Below are 17,434 nucleotides of genomic sequence, written 5' to 3'. Positions count from 1 at the left end.
GGAGGTTATTAAGGAATCCACTGTGTTAGGATTCAAAGGCAAATTAGATGCGCATCTCCTTACGAGAGGCATAGAGGGTTATGGGTGACTAAAACTACATCATAGGGCCTCCGTGTGTGCGGATCGCCGGACTAGATGGACCATGGGTCTGATCCGGAGATGGCAGTTCTTATGTTCTTATGTTCTTAGGAGAACCATGCCAGTGCGACATCATGGATTCTGATGAAGTGTAGTCTGGATAGGAGAAGTGAGTGATCAATAGTATCGAAGGCAGCACTCAGGTCTAGTAGTACCAGCAATGCGTCTTTACCCTCATTGAAGATTTTCCAGCTGTCATCTACAAAGTCTAGAAGTACCGTTTCTATGCTGTGGTACTTCCTGATTGGAAATTGGAGAGGGTGGTGTTAGTTTCCATGAAGTCTTGCAGCTGTGTGAGTACAACCTTTTCCAGTACTTTTGAGACAAATGGGAGGTTTGAGACTGGTCTATAGTTGCTTGGATTGTCCGGATCCATGTTGGAGTTTTTCAGGAGTGGTCTTACCATGGTAGATTTCCAGCTTTGAGGTATTATGCCCGATTGTAGGGGCTCGTTAATTAGGGGTAAAATTGAGTTCAGGAATGAGTCATTGGTAGCTAGCAGTGTGGTGGATGGGCACGGGTCCAAGATTGAGGTTGTGGGGTGTAGGGAGACTATTGTACCTTTAAGGTCATCAAAGGATACTGGTTTGAAGCCAGAGTATTTAACTTGCATGGGTTGTTGTGTTGTGTATTTTTGGGATGTTTGGCAGGGCTTTGGCTTCTAAGTCTAGGGTTTCTCGTATCTTGGATATCTTGTCAAGAAAGAAGTTTGAGAGGGATTCACTGTCTAAGCTTGTTTTTTGATTGTGGTGTGATCCTTGAGAGGAGGAGAACAGGTTATTGGACAGTGAGAAGATGGCCTTTGATCTGCTTGGGATCTTGGATATTAGGTTTGTGAAGTGTGCCTTTTTTTGTTTCGAGTGTCGCTAGTTTGTATTCTTTCAAGAGGGTTTTCCAGGTAGCTTTATCCTCAGCGCTGTGTGTTTTGTACCAGGTTTTTTCAGCTTTCCTGACTTTCCGTTTTTGTTCTCTCAGGTTTTCTGTGAACCAGGGTGATGAGAAAGATCTTGTGTTTGTTTTGACATCGACTTTAGTTAATTTTTCAAAGAGTAATTTTATGCCAGAGTGCCACACCTGTGCCTTTTCCTCTAGTGAATTGGTTGTGGGGGCCTGTGTTTAAGTCCAGTGAGGAGATGCCAATTGATAAATCGTGAAGGTTGACCGACTTTGGGTCGAGTGTGGTTGTCTTGTGTAATACAGTGTTTTCTGCAGGCCCTTTGGTCTTAGTGTGTATGTTGAATGAGATTATGTGGTGGTCAGTCCAGGGGACCTGAAAGTTAGTCAGCGGAGTTGGTTTGTTGTCGAGTAGCAGGCCTTTTGAGATGAAGATCAGGTATAGAGTGTTGCCATAGGAGTGAGTGGGGAATGGTCTTGTTGGATGAAACTGAGGTCAGACAGTGTCTTTGTGAATTCCCATGGTGCACCGGTGATTTCTGGGTATTCTGCAAAGTTAATGTCTCCTAGTATGATAATTTGTTTGTAGTTGACTGAAAGGTTGCTTATCAAAGTTCATAGTTCATTGAGCACTGACATTGGGGAGGAGGGGGCTCTGTAGATTAATTTGAATATGGTTTTACTGTCGTGGCCTATTGATAGCAGCCCTGACACAATGTAGTACCCATGAGGCAAATTCCATTTCTCAGAGAGCATGCAACTACAGGGAGCTTTATATGTGGCCCCCACCCTTCACTCCCACTCAAATTTGAGTAAGGAACAACCTGAGCAGCCATAAGCTGATCCTAACTGGGCTCCCTGAAGCAGCAGCCTTGTGGAGTCCTGCTACCTCAGCTGGTCATAGGGCAGCCATCCCCAACCCACGAATACCCCGTACACCTCCTCATACTACCTTTCGTAGTAAACTAGAGGGATGCCTACACCCTCAGCTTGGCAGGCACACCTCTTCACAATGGTGGACCTTGGTCTGGTGCACCCATAGATACACTGGGAGTGGTCTAGGGACTCCCATTAGCTACTCCAAGTGTATCATCTTCTGAGACAGTTGCCAACATAGGCACAAATGACAGAATCCAGGGCATTCTGCTGAGTCCATACACCTCTGTTATTAAGGAATTTATCCCGTGCACCCCTGTTAGATTCTCAGGGCGTAGGGGTTGGTTTGCGCTTTTTTGCTGTGAATTTTTCTTTGAACTAGCTCTTAAGTTTTCATGCCAGGCAATAGTAATACAAGAGCCATGGCTTTTACATGAAAGCATAAACATTAGCCCCATGACTGTCTTGGGGTTAAGGACCTTGTCCTATGCCTTAAGTAGTTCTGAGTAGGGCCAGCTTAGTTTACCTGGACAGGTACAAGTGAGCAAACATGAAATAAAAAAATTCAGCTATTACACTTTCTCACATTGCACCAGGATGTACTAGCTAGAAGAAAAGAAAAACTGTTGATAGATAAGGCCTAATCCAAGAGCAAGTGAGAATGTGGATTAGTAGCTATAAATTAATAAATGAAAATTGGATAAGCTGGAATAAAATGATCAGAAATACAAAAAGTTTAAAAACAGGGATTTTAAGTCATCATATGGATTTGATATATGTCATGTGCTTGACGGATATAGGGAGGCAGGCTAAGACATTTTGTGATTGATGACTACCATATCAAATGTACCCCAGATGGGAAGCTTAAGTTTATAGAGCTTCTTTGTGTTAGAGTGACCAGCCTGAACTAGGCCAATCCTCAGGGAAATGTAGGCAGACAGGAGTTGGCTTTTGACCTGGTATCCACATACCAGGGGGCCCTGGTTTGCCATGACTTGAGTTTGCTAAGGACAAATCTAAACCACATGTGTATCATGGTATGAACTGATCCAAAATTAAGTGTCAGAAAGTTAGGAAAAATTACATAATAGAAATTTTCTTAGGTAGCTATAGGTAATATGTTAACAACCAATATAGATTAGGAATATATGTTAACAACCAATATAGATTAGATTAGGAATATATGTTATTTTGATTTTCATATATCTGAAATCCTGAAGAGATCCTGATAAAGCAACAGATGGTGTTTGACCTCTGACCTTGAGCAACTTTTTTTCTACGTAGAATTTTGATGGGAGGGGTACCTGCTCTTTTCCATCTTTTCTTTGTGCAGTCTTTGTGAGACAAAGATCTCAGGAAAAGACACTGATATTTTCAGGAAGGGATGTAGAATCTGAGGAGTTTTGTAAGTATATTATAATATTGGTCTATGTATTTCTTCTTTTTATAAAATATGTAAGCTTAATGTGAGAATGTAACTTTTTTAGATATAAGAATGTAATTTGTGACACGCCTATATGAAGCTAGCCTTATATGGGAATAAATAATGTGAACCAATTAGACTGCAGATGGATTGTAACGAAGGAATGTCGTCATTTAGGATATATATGGACGTGTAACTGGTAAAACGTTGGAATTTTTTATGAGCAAGGCCAGCTTTTGGCTTCTGTAATAATTCTCTGATGCAAATGATACTCAATTGATTTGCTAATCAATTAATTGAGTAATCTTATGATCTAATATCGATATCTAATAAAAAATAAGATTTTGGATTTTATTAAAATATTTTGCATCATTATTTTTTTGACATTTTCATTTTACAACCCTAGAATAGCTATAAGTACGCATGTGTGCAATTATCCTGATCAGGGTACACCTATGCCCTCCCATTCCATCCAAACTTCCTCTTGTGGTGCTCCCTAGAACAGTTGATAATAATTATACTCTTCGATCCCATTTACCTTGGTTGTCAGAATGTGTGAAAAGCTACGGTTTTCAACCACCACCCTTAATAACCACTCTTTGTAGTAAAAAGAAATTTTATTGAACATATATATTGTAGCCACACTGTAGCCCAGGACCAGGGCTCTACAGCACTCCAAGTGATTACACATAAATAGTACACCAGCGTGTGACCCGGAATGGAGTCACCCTGCAGGATTGAACTGTTATTAGACAGGAACCCAAAATCAAAGGCACAACAATTGAAGTTCATTGGAAAATAATTCAATTTTACTCATTTCTTCATAAAGGTAAGTAGTTCATAACTACAGCTGTAAAAATGTCAGAAAAGCAAACATCAACAAAGCAAAAATGCAAAAAGGCAAGAAAATAAAACAGCACAAAATAAAGTCCAAAATAGCAGCTGATTCTTCAGCTCTCCTCAGAGCCAACAAGCCTGCTCCCAAGCAGCTTGTTCAATTTTCCAACATACCATTCAGTGTATTGTTTTCAGCAATTCACAGTGCTTGAAAAAAATAAATAAAAAGTTGCCTGGCAACTTTATACTACTGCCAGGCAAGGAGAATGTCACAGGTTTTGTAAAGTAAAGCCTCAGGACTGGTTTTCAAAACTCCCACCCAAGGTGACAACAAAACCTCTCCCCAAATGACACTCCTAACTTTCCAAAAAACAATCAAAATAGTTCAAACAGGCAAGCAGTCAAAAATTCACACTCACTGTTTGCCGCTAGTAATTAGGTCTACCTGCATGGGCTCAGGAAAGTCAGTAGCACACTCTGCAAAACCTTCTTGACAATCCATGGGTTCCACATCCAATAAGGGCAGATCCTCAGCTTGACCAGCTTCTGTTAACTCCATGGGCATGGGTCTATTGCTCCTGCTTAGCCCAGGGGGTTCCTCAGGGAGGCAAGGCCTGAACTTCCTCCCTAGCCGGTCTGCCTGTCTGATCTCCACTGCTGGCTTACATACTCTGGGGCCTCGCCCTACTCTAGCTGAGTCAGCAGTGTTCCAGGATGTTCTTGGGCTCCCCCTGTGGTGGCTTGGGTACAGCTCATCTATCTCATTCTCAGATAGATCCGGCTCCCTCTGGTGGTTGAAGGAGAAATTATCAGAATCAGGAACAGGAGGGACCTTGGAATTTCCCTTCCGGGTTTTTCCCTTTACTTTTTCCCCTGACCTAAAAGGGACTTTGGGAGGCACCGTGCCTGACTGGTCACAATATTCAAGAGAAAAATGCTTGTTTCTCATGCAAAGAATTCTTCGATGAGCTTGCGGTGCATGGCATTTCCCCTTGTTGCATCTGAACCTGACACCGGAGGTGTGTGTGTGTGTGTGTGTGTGTGTGGGGGGGGGGGGGGGGGGTTATGCCAATGTCATCTTGCACATCGGGAATTTGTAGATCATATCTGATTCCAACACCACCCGTGCATGATATACACGTAGGTATGCATGTACCACAGTCCTCCGTGACCACAGGACCTCCTGCTGTATCTCCCTCCTTCCACCATTATAACCATCACCATCACCAGAGCTGCTGAGGCACAAGAGCTGCTGTGGCTCCGTGGACTGCCTCCCTTGTCTCTAGGCTGTCCTCCAATCAGGAGGCACAATTTTCACGCCACCAAATCATCCAGGTCTCTTCCCAGCCTGGGCTTGCCCTCCCCCCCTCCTGTCTACTCTTGCGCATGCACATTAACTGTGCACATGCCCATGTAGTTGGCTTGCCTAACCTCTTCAAACCCTGGCCTGACCTGTCCTTGGCCAGAGTTCAATTGGATCCCGCCACAACAAGTGACTTTAAGGAAACCCCCCCTTTCATTGATGGGCTGAGCATACCCCTCTTGGGTTTGACCTCAGCTACAGCCCAACACTTCCCCGGACCCCATCGTCCAACTGACTGGGGTCCACTCACCTGCCCCCTGCCACTGATGATTCTCCTGGGTCCATTTCTGCTCCTGCCAGCCCTCTGTTTCTTCAGCGTGTTCCCGCACCAATCAGGCCTCAACCTGGCTCCTCTTCAAGCATGCATGGAAAATCACGCATGTGCTACTGGCTCCTCACACTTCCTGGTGGCCAGCAAAACAGCTGATCACTGTCGCACCACTGGGGAACCAGATTACCTGCCTTGTCTCTGGCCCCATCTCCCACAACAGTGCCAAGTCTCCTTGGGATCACCAAGCCTTCTGCTCCTAAGCCAGGATCCACAGCACTGCCGATGCCCACCCTGCAGGCTACAACCCTCGCAGTCCAACGTTGGCAATGGAGCCCTACAGGAACCAGGCTCTAGTGCCAGGACTTTCCCCCTTTCTCCCCAGTTGGGTTACAAAAATAATTTCTTTAAACTGGTTACATTTCCATAACATCTGAAAACATTCATTCAACACTCATATTTCTCACAGATCCATCTCTTCACTCTAAAACATTTTGTATTTAATACACCACATAATCATCTAGATACCTTGGGAGTTTTCCTTGATTTTCCCTTCTTGGTCTGGGTTAACTGGTTTCAGAACAAATTCAGGGGATGTCTTACAGATAGGAGGAGGCTTTCTCCCTTTCTTTCCAATCCCACAGACACAAGAGGCTTGGGGCATTCCATCCTGCCATTTTTAATTGCCAGCTGTCACCATCATTATCAGTCTCTGCGGGGCTTACATGGAGATTCTTGGGATTTGGGTAAATCAGATGGAGAGATGGGGCAGATAGAGCCTTCACACAATGCATTATCCCTCTGGTACAAACTTTGCAGGGACTTTCAGGGGAATGCATATCTTCACACTTTGGCTGCAACCTGGTTGCACAATTTACATAGAGATGTCTCTAAAAATTTGGCACAATTTTTAAAAAATATTTTCACTTTAGTTAAAATTACTTCCCTTCAAGAAACTCAATTTCACATTCTCCATAGCACCTATCTTACTAAATCAAGAGAAGCAAGGATGGGTCTTTCGCAAGATGATCTCTGTCTTAAATGTGGCGCCTCCCCAGGTATGTTGGTGCCAACTTTCTTAACCTGTACCAAGTTGGATATGTGGAATGCTATATTTTCACTTGTGGAAAAAAGATTAGATGACATTTGGACTGGAATTTTGCTGCTCCGCTGTTGGGGGACCTACAATTTCCATTCATAGTCATTGGCGTGTGAGACTTCAACACTCCGACATTGCAGCGCAGACAATTCGGCGTAAGATACCAGCGCGCCACCTAAAAAGTGACTTTTAAAGAGCTCTGACGTGGGGTGTGAGTGGGGAACCCCCTAGTTTACTTCATACTCTTTGTGCTGCCGTTGGGAGGGGTTGGAACCTTCCATTATAGAGTAAACTTAACTTTTTCCCAATTTTTTAGGAAAAAGTTAAGTTTTCTCTATAATGGGGGGGTTTGCACCCACCCACACTCTCCCCCCACAACGGCAGTGCGAACAGTCTGAAGTAAAGTGTGGGGGGGTTCCTCGTCGGAGCTCTTTAAAAGTCACTTTTTAGGCGGCGCGCTGGTGTCTTGCGCTGAATTGTCGATGCTGCAATGTCAGCGCACTGAAGTCTCACGCACTTTTGTCCCGTCAACACAATTTCTAATGGATCAGCATCTCTCCTTTGCAGCACAAAAATTCCTTTATATACCTATCCTCCTTGGAAAAAAGACAGTGCAGTGCAGAGCTGGCTGTCACCTACTCCCCCACAACTCGCTTGCTGGATACTCAAAATGAAAGACTATGCCTAGTTTGAATTACTGTATATTATTATCATCACAAAACAGCGGTAGAATGGACACAATACTGCAATTTCTGGGCCCTTGTCCCTCTGCTCATTGCGCTGTGAATTGTCTTTTCCTCCATAATGGGTACCACTGTATAGCTCTGTTTTCCTATGCTAGTATAACTATAGTGTAGGTTAGGGGTCTCAAATGTCGGTCCTCGAGGGCTGCAATCCAGGCGGGTTTTCAGGATTTCCCCAATGAATGTGCATGAGATCTATTTGCATGCACTGCTTTCAAGTTTCAAGTTTATTATAAATTTGATTCATTGCTTATTCAAAATTCTAAGCGATGAACACATCAGTAAAATTACAAAATTAAGGGGGCAACAAAACAAACAGAACTAAACCTTACGAAACATATTGAAGACTAACTTTACAAACATATTAAAACAAGAGGAAAGGATGGGAAAAGAAATACAAATTGTTGATAGGAGAGAAGACAATTATGGTAAAAAAACAATAGGAAGGGAGAGAACAATGAACCTCAGAGAAGTTATGGAGTTGGAATGAAACTCCTAGTCAAGTTTTCTAATTATCAAATGCATCCTTAAAAAGAAAGCTTTTTAGTTTGCTCTTAAATTTATCCAAATTGTTTTCTTCCCTTAAGTAAATAGGGAGGGAATTCCATGTTTGAGGGGCTGTGACAGAAAAGATGAAATGCTAATAGATCTCATACATATTCATTGGGGAAATCCTGAAAACCCAACTGGATTGTGACCCTTGAGGACCGACATTTGACACCCCTCATGTAGATAATCCAGTACTGATGACTGTTTATATGTCTTCTCTTTGTAGAGTCCATAGGAGCTGCCTTTCTTTTTGGATGCTTAGATACTTATTTCCTAGATTCATAGAATGACTGACTGTATGGATGATGGTTGGATGTTTGGTGGTTGACTATTGGGAGGGGAGGGTTCTTGCAGGTGGTGGGGAAGGTTTTTTTTTATCCTGATGTATTTCTGTTTCCTAAAAAATTTGTTACTCTGCTTTCATGTTAATGTTTTCTTCGTTACTTGGCAGAAATAGCTTGGCTTGATCTGTTGTTATATTTTCACCATGGCAACCAATAAAAAGAAAGATTATCATTGACCAGTTCCTGTTAGTAAAGTCATGCAGGTGCTGTGTTAATCTGCATGAATAAGCAGAAATAAAGGCCCAACAATACAAACAAATAAAAAGGAAAAGACATACCATTCAATTGGACTGAATTAATTTCTTTGCTAGTTTCTGAGGCTAACACTCTCTCACGGCAGCTAAGGAGGAAGTAGCTAACAGTATGCCATTCATAGCATAGGCTTCTAGTTTTTAATAGATCAAACAGACAACATTAACCACCCTCACTATAATGTTTATCTTATACTGTATCTGCCACAGAAGTTAACAATCTGATTGTTAACACCTGTAGTTTTGGATAGGGAAACTAGACATTGTGTGCACCTATCTATTCCTGATGACTTTTAAACCATTCATCCATTTCATGCAGAGCTGTCTCTCAGATAGTGGCATGCCTTGCCCTTTACCTGTGCCCATAAAGCCAGAAAAATGACTATTTTTATTATAGGCTTATTTCTTTATTCACTTTCATTTGTACATCCTGGAATCATTATGCTGTTGTAAGTTTGCGATTAATAATAATAATAATAATAATAACTTTATTTTTCTATACCGCCATAGTCAGGCGACTTCTAGGCGGTTTACATTGTAAGAAGGCTGGACATTCAGCGAATAACAAAAGGTCTTAATACAATACAATAAGTCTACATACAATACAATGAGTCTAAATACAATACAGTACAATACAATGAGTCTAAATACAATACAATGAGTCTAAATACAATACAGTACAATACAATACAATGAGTCTAAATACAATACAATACAATAAGTCTAAATACAATACCATACAATGAGTCTAAATACAATACAATAGTCTAAATGGGAAACTTACGTACTAATTGGAGTTCTATGGGTAATGAATACCTGAATACTTTAGAACTTACATATGAATTGGAGTTCTATGGGTAGAGGATACCTGAATACATGAGGAGCTTCTTGAGAGAAAGAAAAGGCGTTTACAGGGAGGGGAGTCCTAGTGAGGGAGGGGACAGTTTTAGTCAATGAATTTTGCGAATAGGGCGGTTTTGAACGATTTGCGGAATGCACTGTAAGACAGATTGGGTTCATTTATGTAGTCACTCACATCCACAGTAAATGTATCGGATCACGATTCATCCTATGAGAAGATTTCATTTACTCTGTATTATCCCGATGTTGACTCAGATTTAGTTTAGGCAAGCACACAGCCAGCCTTGTTGAGGCATGTGATAGACCACTGGTACCTGGGTGGAACTTCCAGACTCAGCACTTCATTAGTCCCACTTGCTCTCATGGGTCTCCATCCTTTGCAGTGAAAATGGAAACTCTGTGGAGATGGTGATGTTCAAGATGCAGGCTTTATTTAAGAATATACAATTTGATAATCCACATAAAATATATCTAGGACCTAAACCATTGGGAGCTGTAGACCCAACAAGGTCCGTGTTTTGACAATGCTGCCTTCCTCAGGGGTCCCTAAAAATCCTGATATGAGATCACGTGAATTAAAAATTGAAAACCATACTGAGACGTAACTCTGCGTGGATCCTCATTTTTAACGGACCCCTGAGGAAGACAGCATTGTCGAAACACAGACCTTGTTGGGTCCACAACTCCCAATGGTTTAGGTCCTAGATATATTTTATATGGATTATCAAATTGTATATTCTTAAATAAAGCCTGCATCTTGAACGTCACAATCTCCACAGAGTTTCCGTTTTTGCTGGATTTGCATTTTCTGTGGGATTAAGGGTCAATTTTTTGTTTGTATTTCTCCATCCTTTGCTCCAGATCGCTGAAGGTTGGCCTCTCAGCAGGTTGGAGGGCCCAGCACTGCAGCATCAGACCATGGACCTGTTAGACAGAAAGCAAGCATGTGATTTCCTTCTCTCACAGGTAACTTCCACCCCTCATCTCCCCCCTCCCCCCCATACTCTTGCTCATCTAATGAGCAGCCTATGGGGTTCATGCCCAGGAGAAAGAAGTTTAAGTTTATTTCAAAATTTGATGTGATCGCAATATCATATTCCAAGGCAATTTACAAATAATAATAAAAACAGGGTTTAATAAAAACACACACATACTTTAACACTGTGACATGACATGAAACAAGAGGAAGACAGATTTAACTACAATGCATAAAAAAATAAAGTGAACATAGAGGTTAAGACAATAGGATAGAGAATTTTTACCCACTCAATTTTCATGTAAAGGATTTTAGTCCACTGTAGAATATTTGAGTTTTATAGAATTCAAGCAGCTCAGTTGAAAGCATCCTTAAAGAGCCAGCTTTTTAAAAACCTTTGAACCTACTAAGCGATTTTTCTTCCTTAATATAAATTGGAAACGAGTTCCAAGTTTAAGGTGCAGTAACAGAGAAGATTGTGTCCCTCTGCGTGTAAATGAATATTAATGAAGGGACTGAGAGGAGCAATTTCTCCTCAGATCTTAAAGATCTTGTAGGAACATATGGGATTAGAAGTCTTTCTAGAAATGCAGGAGCTTTGTTCATTAACGTTTTATATGTCAGTAGTGCTATTTTATATATGATTCTATAGCTTATAGGTAACCAGTGTGCTTTTTTTAAGAGGGGAGTGACATGATCAAATTTTTTCTTTTCGGTAATTATTTTTATTGCAGTGTTTTGTATTATTTATAATCTGCGTATTATTTTAATGTTATTCCCTTTTACCAGACATTACAGTAGTCTGTTTTTTATATGACTAACAAGTGTATTAGAATATTCAAAGATGATTCGTCGAGGAATGGGAATAACGATCTAATCATCCGTAGCCTGTAAAAGCAGCTTCTAATCAATGAACTTATTTGCTCGTGATAATTCAACTTCTGGTCCAGAATAACCCCTAGTATTTTAACCTTTGAAACTTCCTTTATTATTATTTTATTGATGTTTATGTGCGATCCTAATTTGTCCAGCTCAGGAGAATGGAAGGGCTACTCTGATGTCATCAATTTCTTCTCAGATTGAAGAGTGGGGGAGGAGGCAAGGCCATTTTTTGGAATGATAGGGGCCTGGACAGCCACTGGGGAGGAATACCTCCTTCAACTTCAGGCACACTTAGTTTCCCACCTCTATTACCAGCCCTGGGGAAGGGGAAATTGATGCACTTAAACAACCCTCTGCTGTACTCTTATCCTTACAAGAGAAATATTCTGGCTAGGGTGACCTACATGGAGTGACCATGGCTACAACCTGGCATCCACAAGTGTGAGGAGGCCATTTTTTTTTTTTTTTTTTTTACAATAGCCTCAGCCATGGAGAAGGGAGTCTGAATGTTTAGCTTATGCATTGGTCCTGTAAAATCAAAGGCCTGAAACTCAAGAGGGGCGAGTGTGGAGGCAGTGCTATAATAGATTTTGGGAGTGTTAGGAGACAATGTGGGCCCAAGAGGTGGGAAAAGGGGTTGGTTTAAAAGGGTGGGATGTAGAGGGAGATCTGCTGTTTGCACGAGAATTTACATGTGCATCACCTCAAACTGCACAGACTGGATGCACCATTTTGTTCTCAGAATGTGGTTATGAAAAGTGGAATATAGAAGTAAATAATTTACCACTACAGCTATTAATTTGTGTCATCCAAGAAAAGGAACCCAGTCAGATTTCAACAGATTAACGTGTTTAATGTTGTTTTCAAGTGAAAAGTAAAATTGTGACTTACTGGTCATTAGATGTAAGGCTCAACTTGGAATTCAGAATGTATGTAACTAAGCTTTCTAGTGATTGTATAATGACATAATATAAATACTTGCAGGCCAGGACCCTTCAATGGAGGGATGGGCGTTCCTTTGAAACAATATGAGTAATGTCAATGACATTCCCATGATGATGTTTGTGTCATCAAATGAAAATAAGCAGAAATCATGAAAATTAGTGTTTTATCATTTACTGTAAACAAGGCATTTTCTTTTGAACTAGAGCACACTATGGCAAAGAGTCTACTCATTGCGCATATGTAACCTAACACACATGTACAAACACTGTGCATGCATGTATAGTGCATCCTCTTTCAAAAGATCCGATCCATGCCCTTAGTGAATCTGGGCCATAGACAAATTGGGGAGCAGTTTGGGCAATTTTTTTTACCTGAAAATTGTTTTCCACTCAGCAGTTAAAGTATGTACATTGATTTACAGAGCATATGTACTTGCTGTAAAAGGAAAAAAAGGGGCAAGGGGAAGAGCAGAAAGGAAGGTGTGCTCAGATTTCCTACTGGTTGGACCACTTGGTTTACTTCTCTAAGACTTGTCTCTCATGAAAGCAGTGATCAAGATCAGAGGAATGGTAGTGATGATGGGTGAGAAATGGGACTCAAAGAGTGTAAGTGCGAGAAAGCTTTCAAAAATAAGTGTGACACACTAGTGAGTCTTGGCATCTCTCCTTTATTGTCTCTTGAAAGATCATTTCTTTACCTATATCTGTATCTATCTCAGATGGATATATTAAAGTAAAAGTCCTGATGCTCAGAGTAGGAAGACCCTGTCTCTGTTTTGAGTGCAAGTTGGGGAAGAGGTGAGGGGGTATATTTATTCATTGGGATTTATTAACCACCTTTATGAAGAGTTCTTATTTATGTCCTGCCTGATAAGAATGCCTTATCTTTTACAGACTCCTCACCTCTGCAGGGCATTCTGGGGGTTCAGGCAGTCGGATGCCCCCTGTCAGCAGTTTCAGCAATTGGTTAACCAGCTGCAGCTGGTTCCCAGACCCTATCAGCTGCAGAAACTCCTGGATAAGAGAGAGAGAGAAGACATATGTACACAGACTTTGCAGACTGGAGGTTTTCAGCATTCCGAGAGGAAGAAGAATTCAGGAGAGTCTCTCTAGCAAGGAAATCTGTTTAGGATATTGATCTGGAAAACAGCAGTGACAGGGGCTGGAGTAATGCATGTGGTCACCTACCGAGGGAGGACTGCTACTTTTTTCACCATAGGTAAACAGCTCATAAAGGAGGACCCCAAAACTCCAGCTATCAGAGTGGCGGGAGAAGATGCTATCGGCTAGAGACTCTGGAGCATACCTGAAGATAGGAGACAAGAGAGGGGTGAATAGAGAAATAGAAAAAATAAAAGGAAGAGGAAAGGAGAAACAGGAGATGGAGACAAAGGTATAACACAGAGAAATAAAAAGAAGAAATACATTACAGCAGCAGACAAAACAAACGCCGCATCATCACAGCTGTGGCCAATCTAGGCACAGTTAGATTGCAGCTGGAGACAAACCAGAACAGCCACCTCACCATTGCACATGTAGAAATCCTGAGGGAGAGGGAGAAGAAACCCCTCAGATGATGAATCTTACCCACCTCTCAGGACTATTGCAAGGGTAATAGGTGCCCTAAGCAAACTTTCAGCCTTACACATCCCCTGTAGATGTTGTTTAGGGTGGGCATGAATGGATTCCCCTTCAAAGTAAGTAGGCAATCAATTATGATTATTCCAACATCAACCTTCTGGGAACAGTCTGCCTGCTTGTTCTAGTTTATTATTTGACTACTGGCGGTTTTTGTGGGAACGCTCTATCTGCTTGCCTGCTTTGGCTCTCTTACCTTATCAGATCTTGCTGAACAAATTTGGAGCTGATTGCTGGTTTTATGCAGCGTTTTGGATCATCTGCTGTGAGAAAGTGTGGGTACAATCCAAAGTCTCCAGCTGTATAACAAAAGTGAATCTATGCTGCCACCTAGAGGTTGAATCCATTTGGAATGTGATCTGGACTGATTTCAGTTGTCATTTATTTATATATTTATTTTGAAACATCCTAAGGCCACTCAAACAGACAGAGACATGTCTTCACGGAGAAAATTGGACAGTTATGTTTGAATCTAAATATTAGCCTTTGTTTAGTTTATATGTATATAACGGCAGCAATTTATGGAGCTTTTTCCATGCACAGAAATGGATTCTTGTAAAAATGAGAAAAACAACAGGAAGAACTGACTCTCCACGGGAGAATCTAAACAAAACATGTGTTGGAGGCAATACCAATATGTAATCCTCGCCCCATCTTCCACCGACCTACTCTGCCCATGTAGTTTTGTTATACAGTAGCTGTTTAATTGAGAGTGCTATTAGGGAGAATGACTAGTGCAATTTATTAGTTTATTTGATAGCCATCTATTTTGTTTAAAGTTGTGCCTTTTATTCAAATTTTAGTAGCGTTCATGCACAGTGACTTCAGCAATGGAATGCTTTGACTGTTTGTAATGTTAGTACATATGCACAGCATTGTTGAAATAGTAGCGTTTACACGACTTCATGGCTGTTGATTTGGTACAGGGTAAGAGTTCCTATTTCTCGATACAATATGTTGACGTCAAACTTCATGGATATAAGGACAATAGCGACTTATTGAACTGGACAATATTATCTTTACCTTTTCACATCGGTGGTTGGTGTACTTTATTAGTTGAGCCTATTTGTTGTTTTGTGCTGTTGATTTTTGTGGGCTGAACAATTGATATAAGATTTATCTTTGTATGACAGATTTGGAGTAGAGAATGACCAGGGCCACGGGTTCCTATGGCAAACCATTGGAATGGGAAAAATTGCAGCTGAGTTGGGAGCGGTAAAAAGTCTTGCTCCAAAGTGGTAAAAAAATGTGCCCGGTTCAGCATCTCTAAGCCTTCCTCCCCAGCTCCTCTTGTGCCTATTTTACCTTCAGTAGCCTCAGCCACATAACAGAGCAGAATCTTCAGAAACCTGCACTGAGGCCTTCCTTCTGCTGAGTCCCTCCTTGATGTAACTTCTGGTTTTGAAGATGTGGTTCAACATTTGTTCATGTGTTGAACATACTAACGTAGTAAATGACAGCAGATAAAGACCCAAATGGTCCATCCAGTCCACTTTTTATAATTTAATGATTTAAATTAAATTGTTCTTTTTCTTATATATTTCTGGGCCAGAAACCCATACCTCTGTCTGGTACTGTGCCTAGGTTCCATAAAAGTTCCATCAAAGCTCACTCCAGCCCATCCTCAACTGAATGGCCATATACGGGGCACAGACCGCGCAAGTCTGCCCAGTACTGGCCTTAGTTCTTCAATATATACCATTGTTTTCTGATTAGAGATCCTCTGTGTTCATACCATGCTTTTTTGAACTCTGTCACTGTTTTTCTCTCCACTACCTCCCTTGGGAGCGCATTCCACCCTTGTTAAGATCCTAATTATCAGAGATAAGTGGATCGTTCAATTAAGTTGCACGTGCTAATTAGGCACATGTCCAAATCTGCACGCACAATTTTTTGAGCTTTTAATAGAATTTTGGGGATAATTTACCCACCGAGGCATCAACCACCCTCTCCATAAAAAAGAATTTCCTAACATTACTCTTGAGTCTACCACCCCTCAACCTCAGATTATGCCCTCTGGTTTTACCATTTTCCTCTCTCTGGAAAAGATTTTGTTCTATGTTAATACCTTTCAAGTATTTGAACGTCTGCATCATATCTCCCTTGTCCCTCCTTTCCTCTAGGGCAGGGGTGCCCACACTTTTTTGACTCGCGAGCTACTTTTAAAATGACCAAGTCAAAATGATCTACCAACAATAAAATTTTAAAAAAACCCACAACGCACACTGTACGCATAGAATTGTTAATTATCTTTCCTATTCCGGGGTTTTTTTCAAAGAGGTCAAAGCAGATGACTCTATACACTGTCACCTCAGTAACATCCATACAAAAATAGACAAATACCCACCCCCCTCCCTTTTTACTAAACCACAATAGCAGTTTTTAGTGCAGGGATCCGCGCTGAATGCCCAGCGCTGCTCTCGACGCTCATAGGCTCCCTGCGCTAAAAACCACTATTGCGGTTTAGTAAAAGGGGACCATATTGTAAAATATAGACAACAGATATAAATTCAGACACATTTTGATCACTAAATTTAAAATAAAATCATTTTTCCTACTTTGTCTGGTGAGTCTCTGGTTGCACTTTCTTCTTCTGACTGTGCATCCAATCTTTCTTTCAGCCTGTATGCTTCCTCTCCTCCACATCTCATTCCCTCCCCCAACTTTTTCTTCCTCTCTCCCTGATCTTTCTTTTTTCTCTCTTCATGCCCCCTTTCTTTTTTCTGTTTCTCTTCTTTCCTTCTGTCTCCCTGCCTGCCCCCTTTCTTTCTTTCTCCCTGCCCTTCCCCAAGCCACTGCCACTGCCGCTGCCATCAGGGAACAGGACCCAAACCGCCACCAATGGATAACAGGCCCCAAAGCCGACGCCGACGCCTCCCCATGCTCTTCCTGCTTCGGGCCGACCAGCATTCCTTTCCCCGACGTCAATTCTGCCATCACCAATGACCTGTATAGGGCCTCACCAACGACCTGTATAGGGCTTCACCAACGACCTGTATAGGGGCATCAATATCTTTCTTCTACTGGTTACGCCTCTCTCTATACAGCCTAGCATCCTTCTGGCAACAGCCACTGCCTTGTCACACTGTTTCTTTGCCTTTAGATCTTCAGACACTATCACCCCAAGGTCCCTCTCCCCATCTGTGCGTATCAGCTTCACCTCCCAGCACATATGGCTCCTTCTGATTTCTAATCTCCAAATGCATTACTCTGCACTTCTTTGCATTGAATTCTAGTTTCCAGATTGCCAGATATTAGACCATTCCTCTAACTTTTGCAGATCCTTTTTCATGTTTTCTATTCCCTACTTAGGCCCTGATTCTGCAAAGTGCCGTCCCGATTTTAGGC

The 17,434-nt window shown here is 41.6% G+C and overlaps 1 protein-coding gene across 2 annotated transcripts in view; it reads right to left on the bottom strand.

Annotated features, from left to right (window-relative positions):
• Window positions 1-10,349: 10,349 nt before the first annotated feature.
• JAK3 (Janus kinase 3) overlaps window positions 10,350-17,434 on the bottom strand; it is a 138,665-nt gene continuing 131,580 nt past the window's right edge. The window contains exons 22-24 of one of the 2 annotated variants that reach the window (XM_033957213.1): window positions 13,637-13,754; window positions 13,352-13,462; window positions 10,350-10,570 (exon numbers count right to left, since the gene is read on the bottom strand). In XM_033957213.1, coding sequence (XP_033813104.1) covers window positions 10,463-10,570; window positions 13,352-13,462; window positions 13,637-13,754 — 337 coding nt within the window. In that variant the 3' untranslated portion in view covers window positions 10,350-10,462. The remainder of the gene's footprint in view (window positions 10,571-13,351; window positions 13,463-13,636; window positions 13,755-17,434) is intronic. The other variant, XM_033957214.1, reaches the window with a different exon arrangement.

The sequence above is a fragment of the Geotrypetes seraphini genome, chromosome 8 (assembly GCF_902459505.1).
Source record: "Geotrypetes seraphini chromosome 8, aGeoSer1.1, whole genome shotgun sequence".
NCBI classification, from domain to species: domain Eukaryota; kingdom Metazoa; phylum Chordata; class Amphibia; order Gymnophiona; family Dermophiidae; genus Geotrypetes; species Geotrypetes seraphini.
This window is presented reverse-complemented; position numbering and strand designations above follow the sequence as displayed.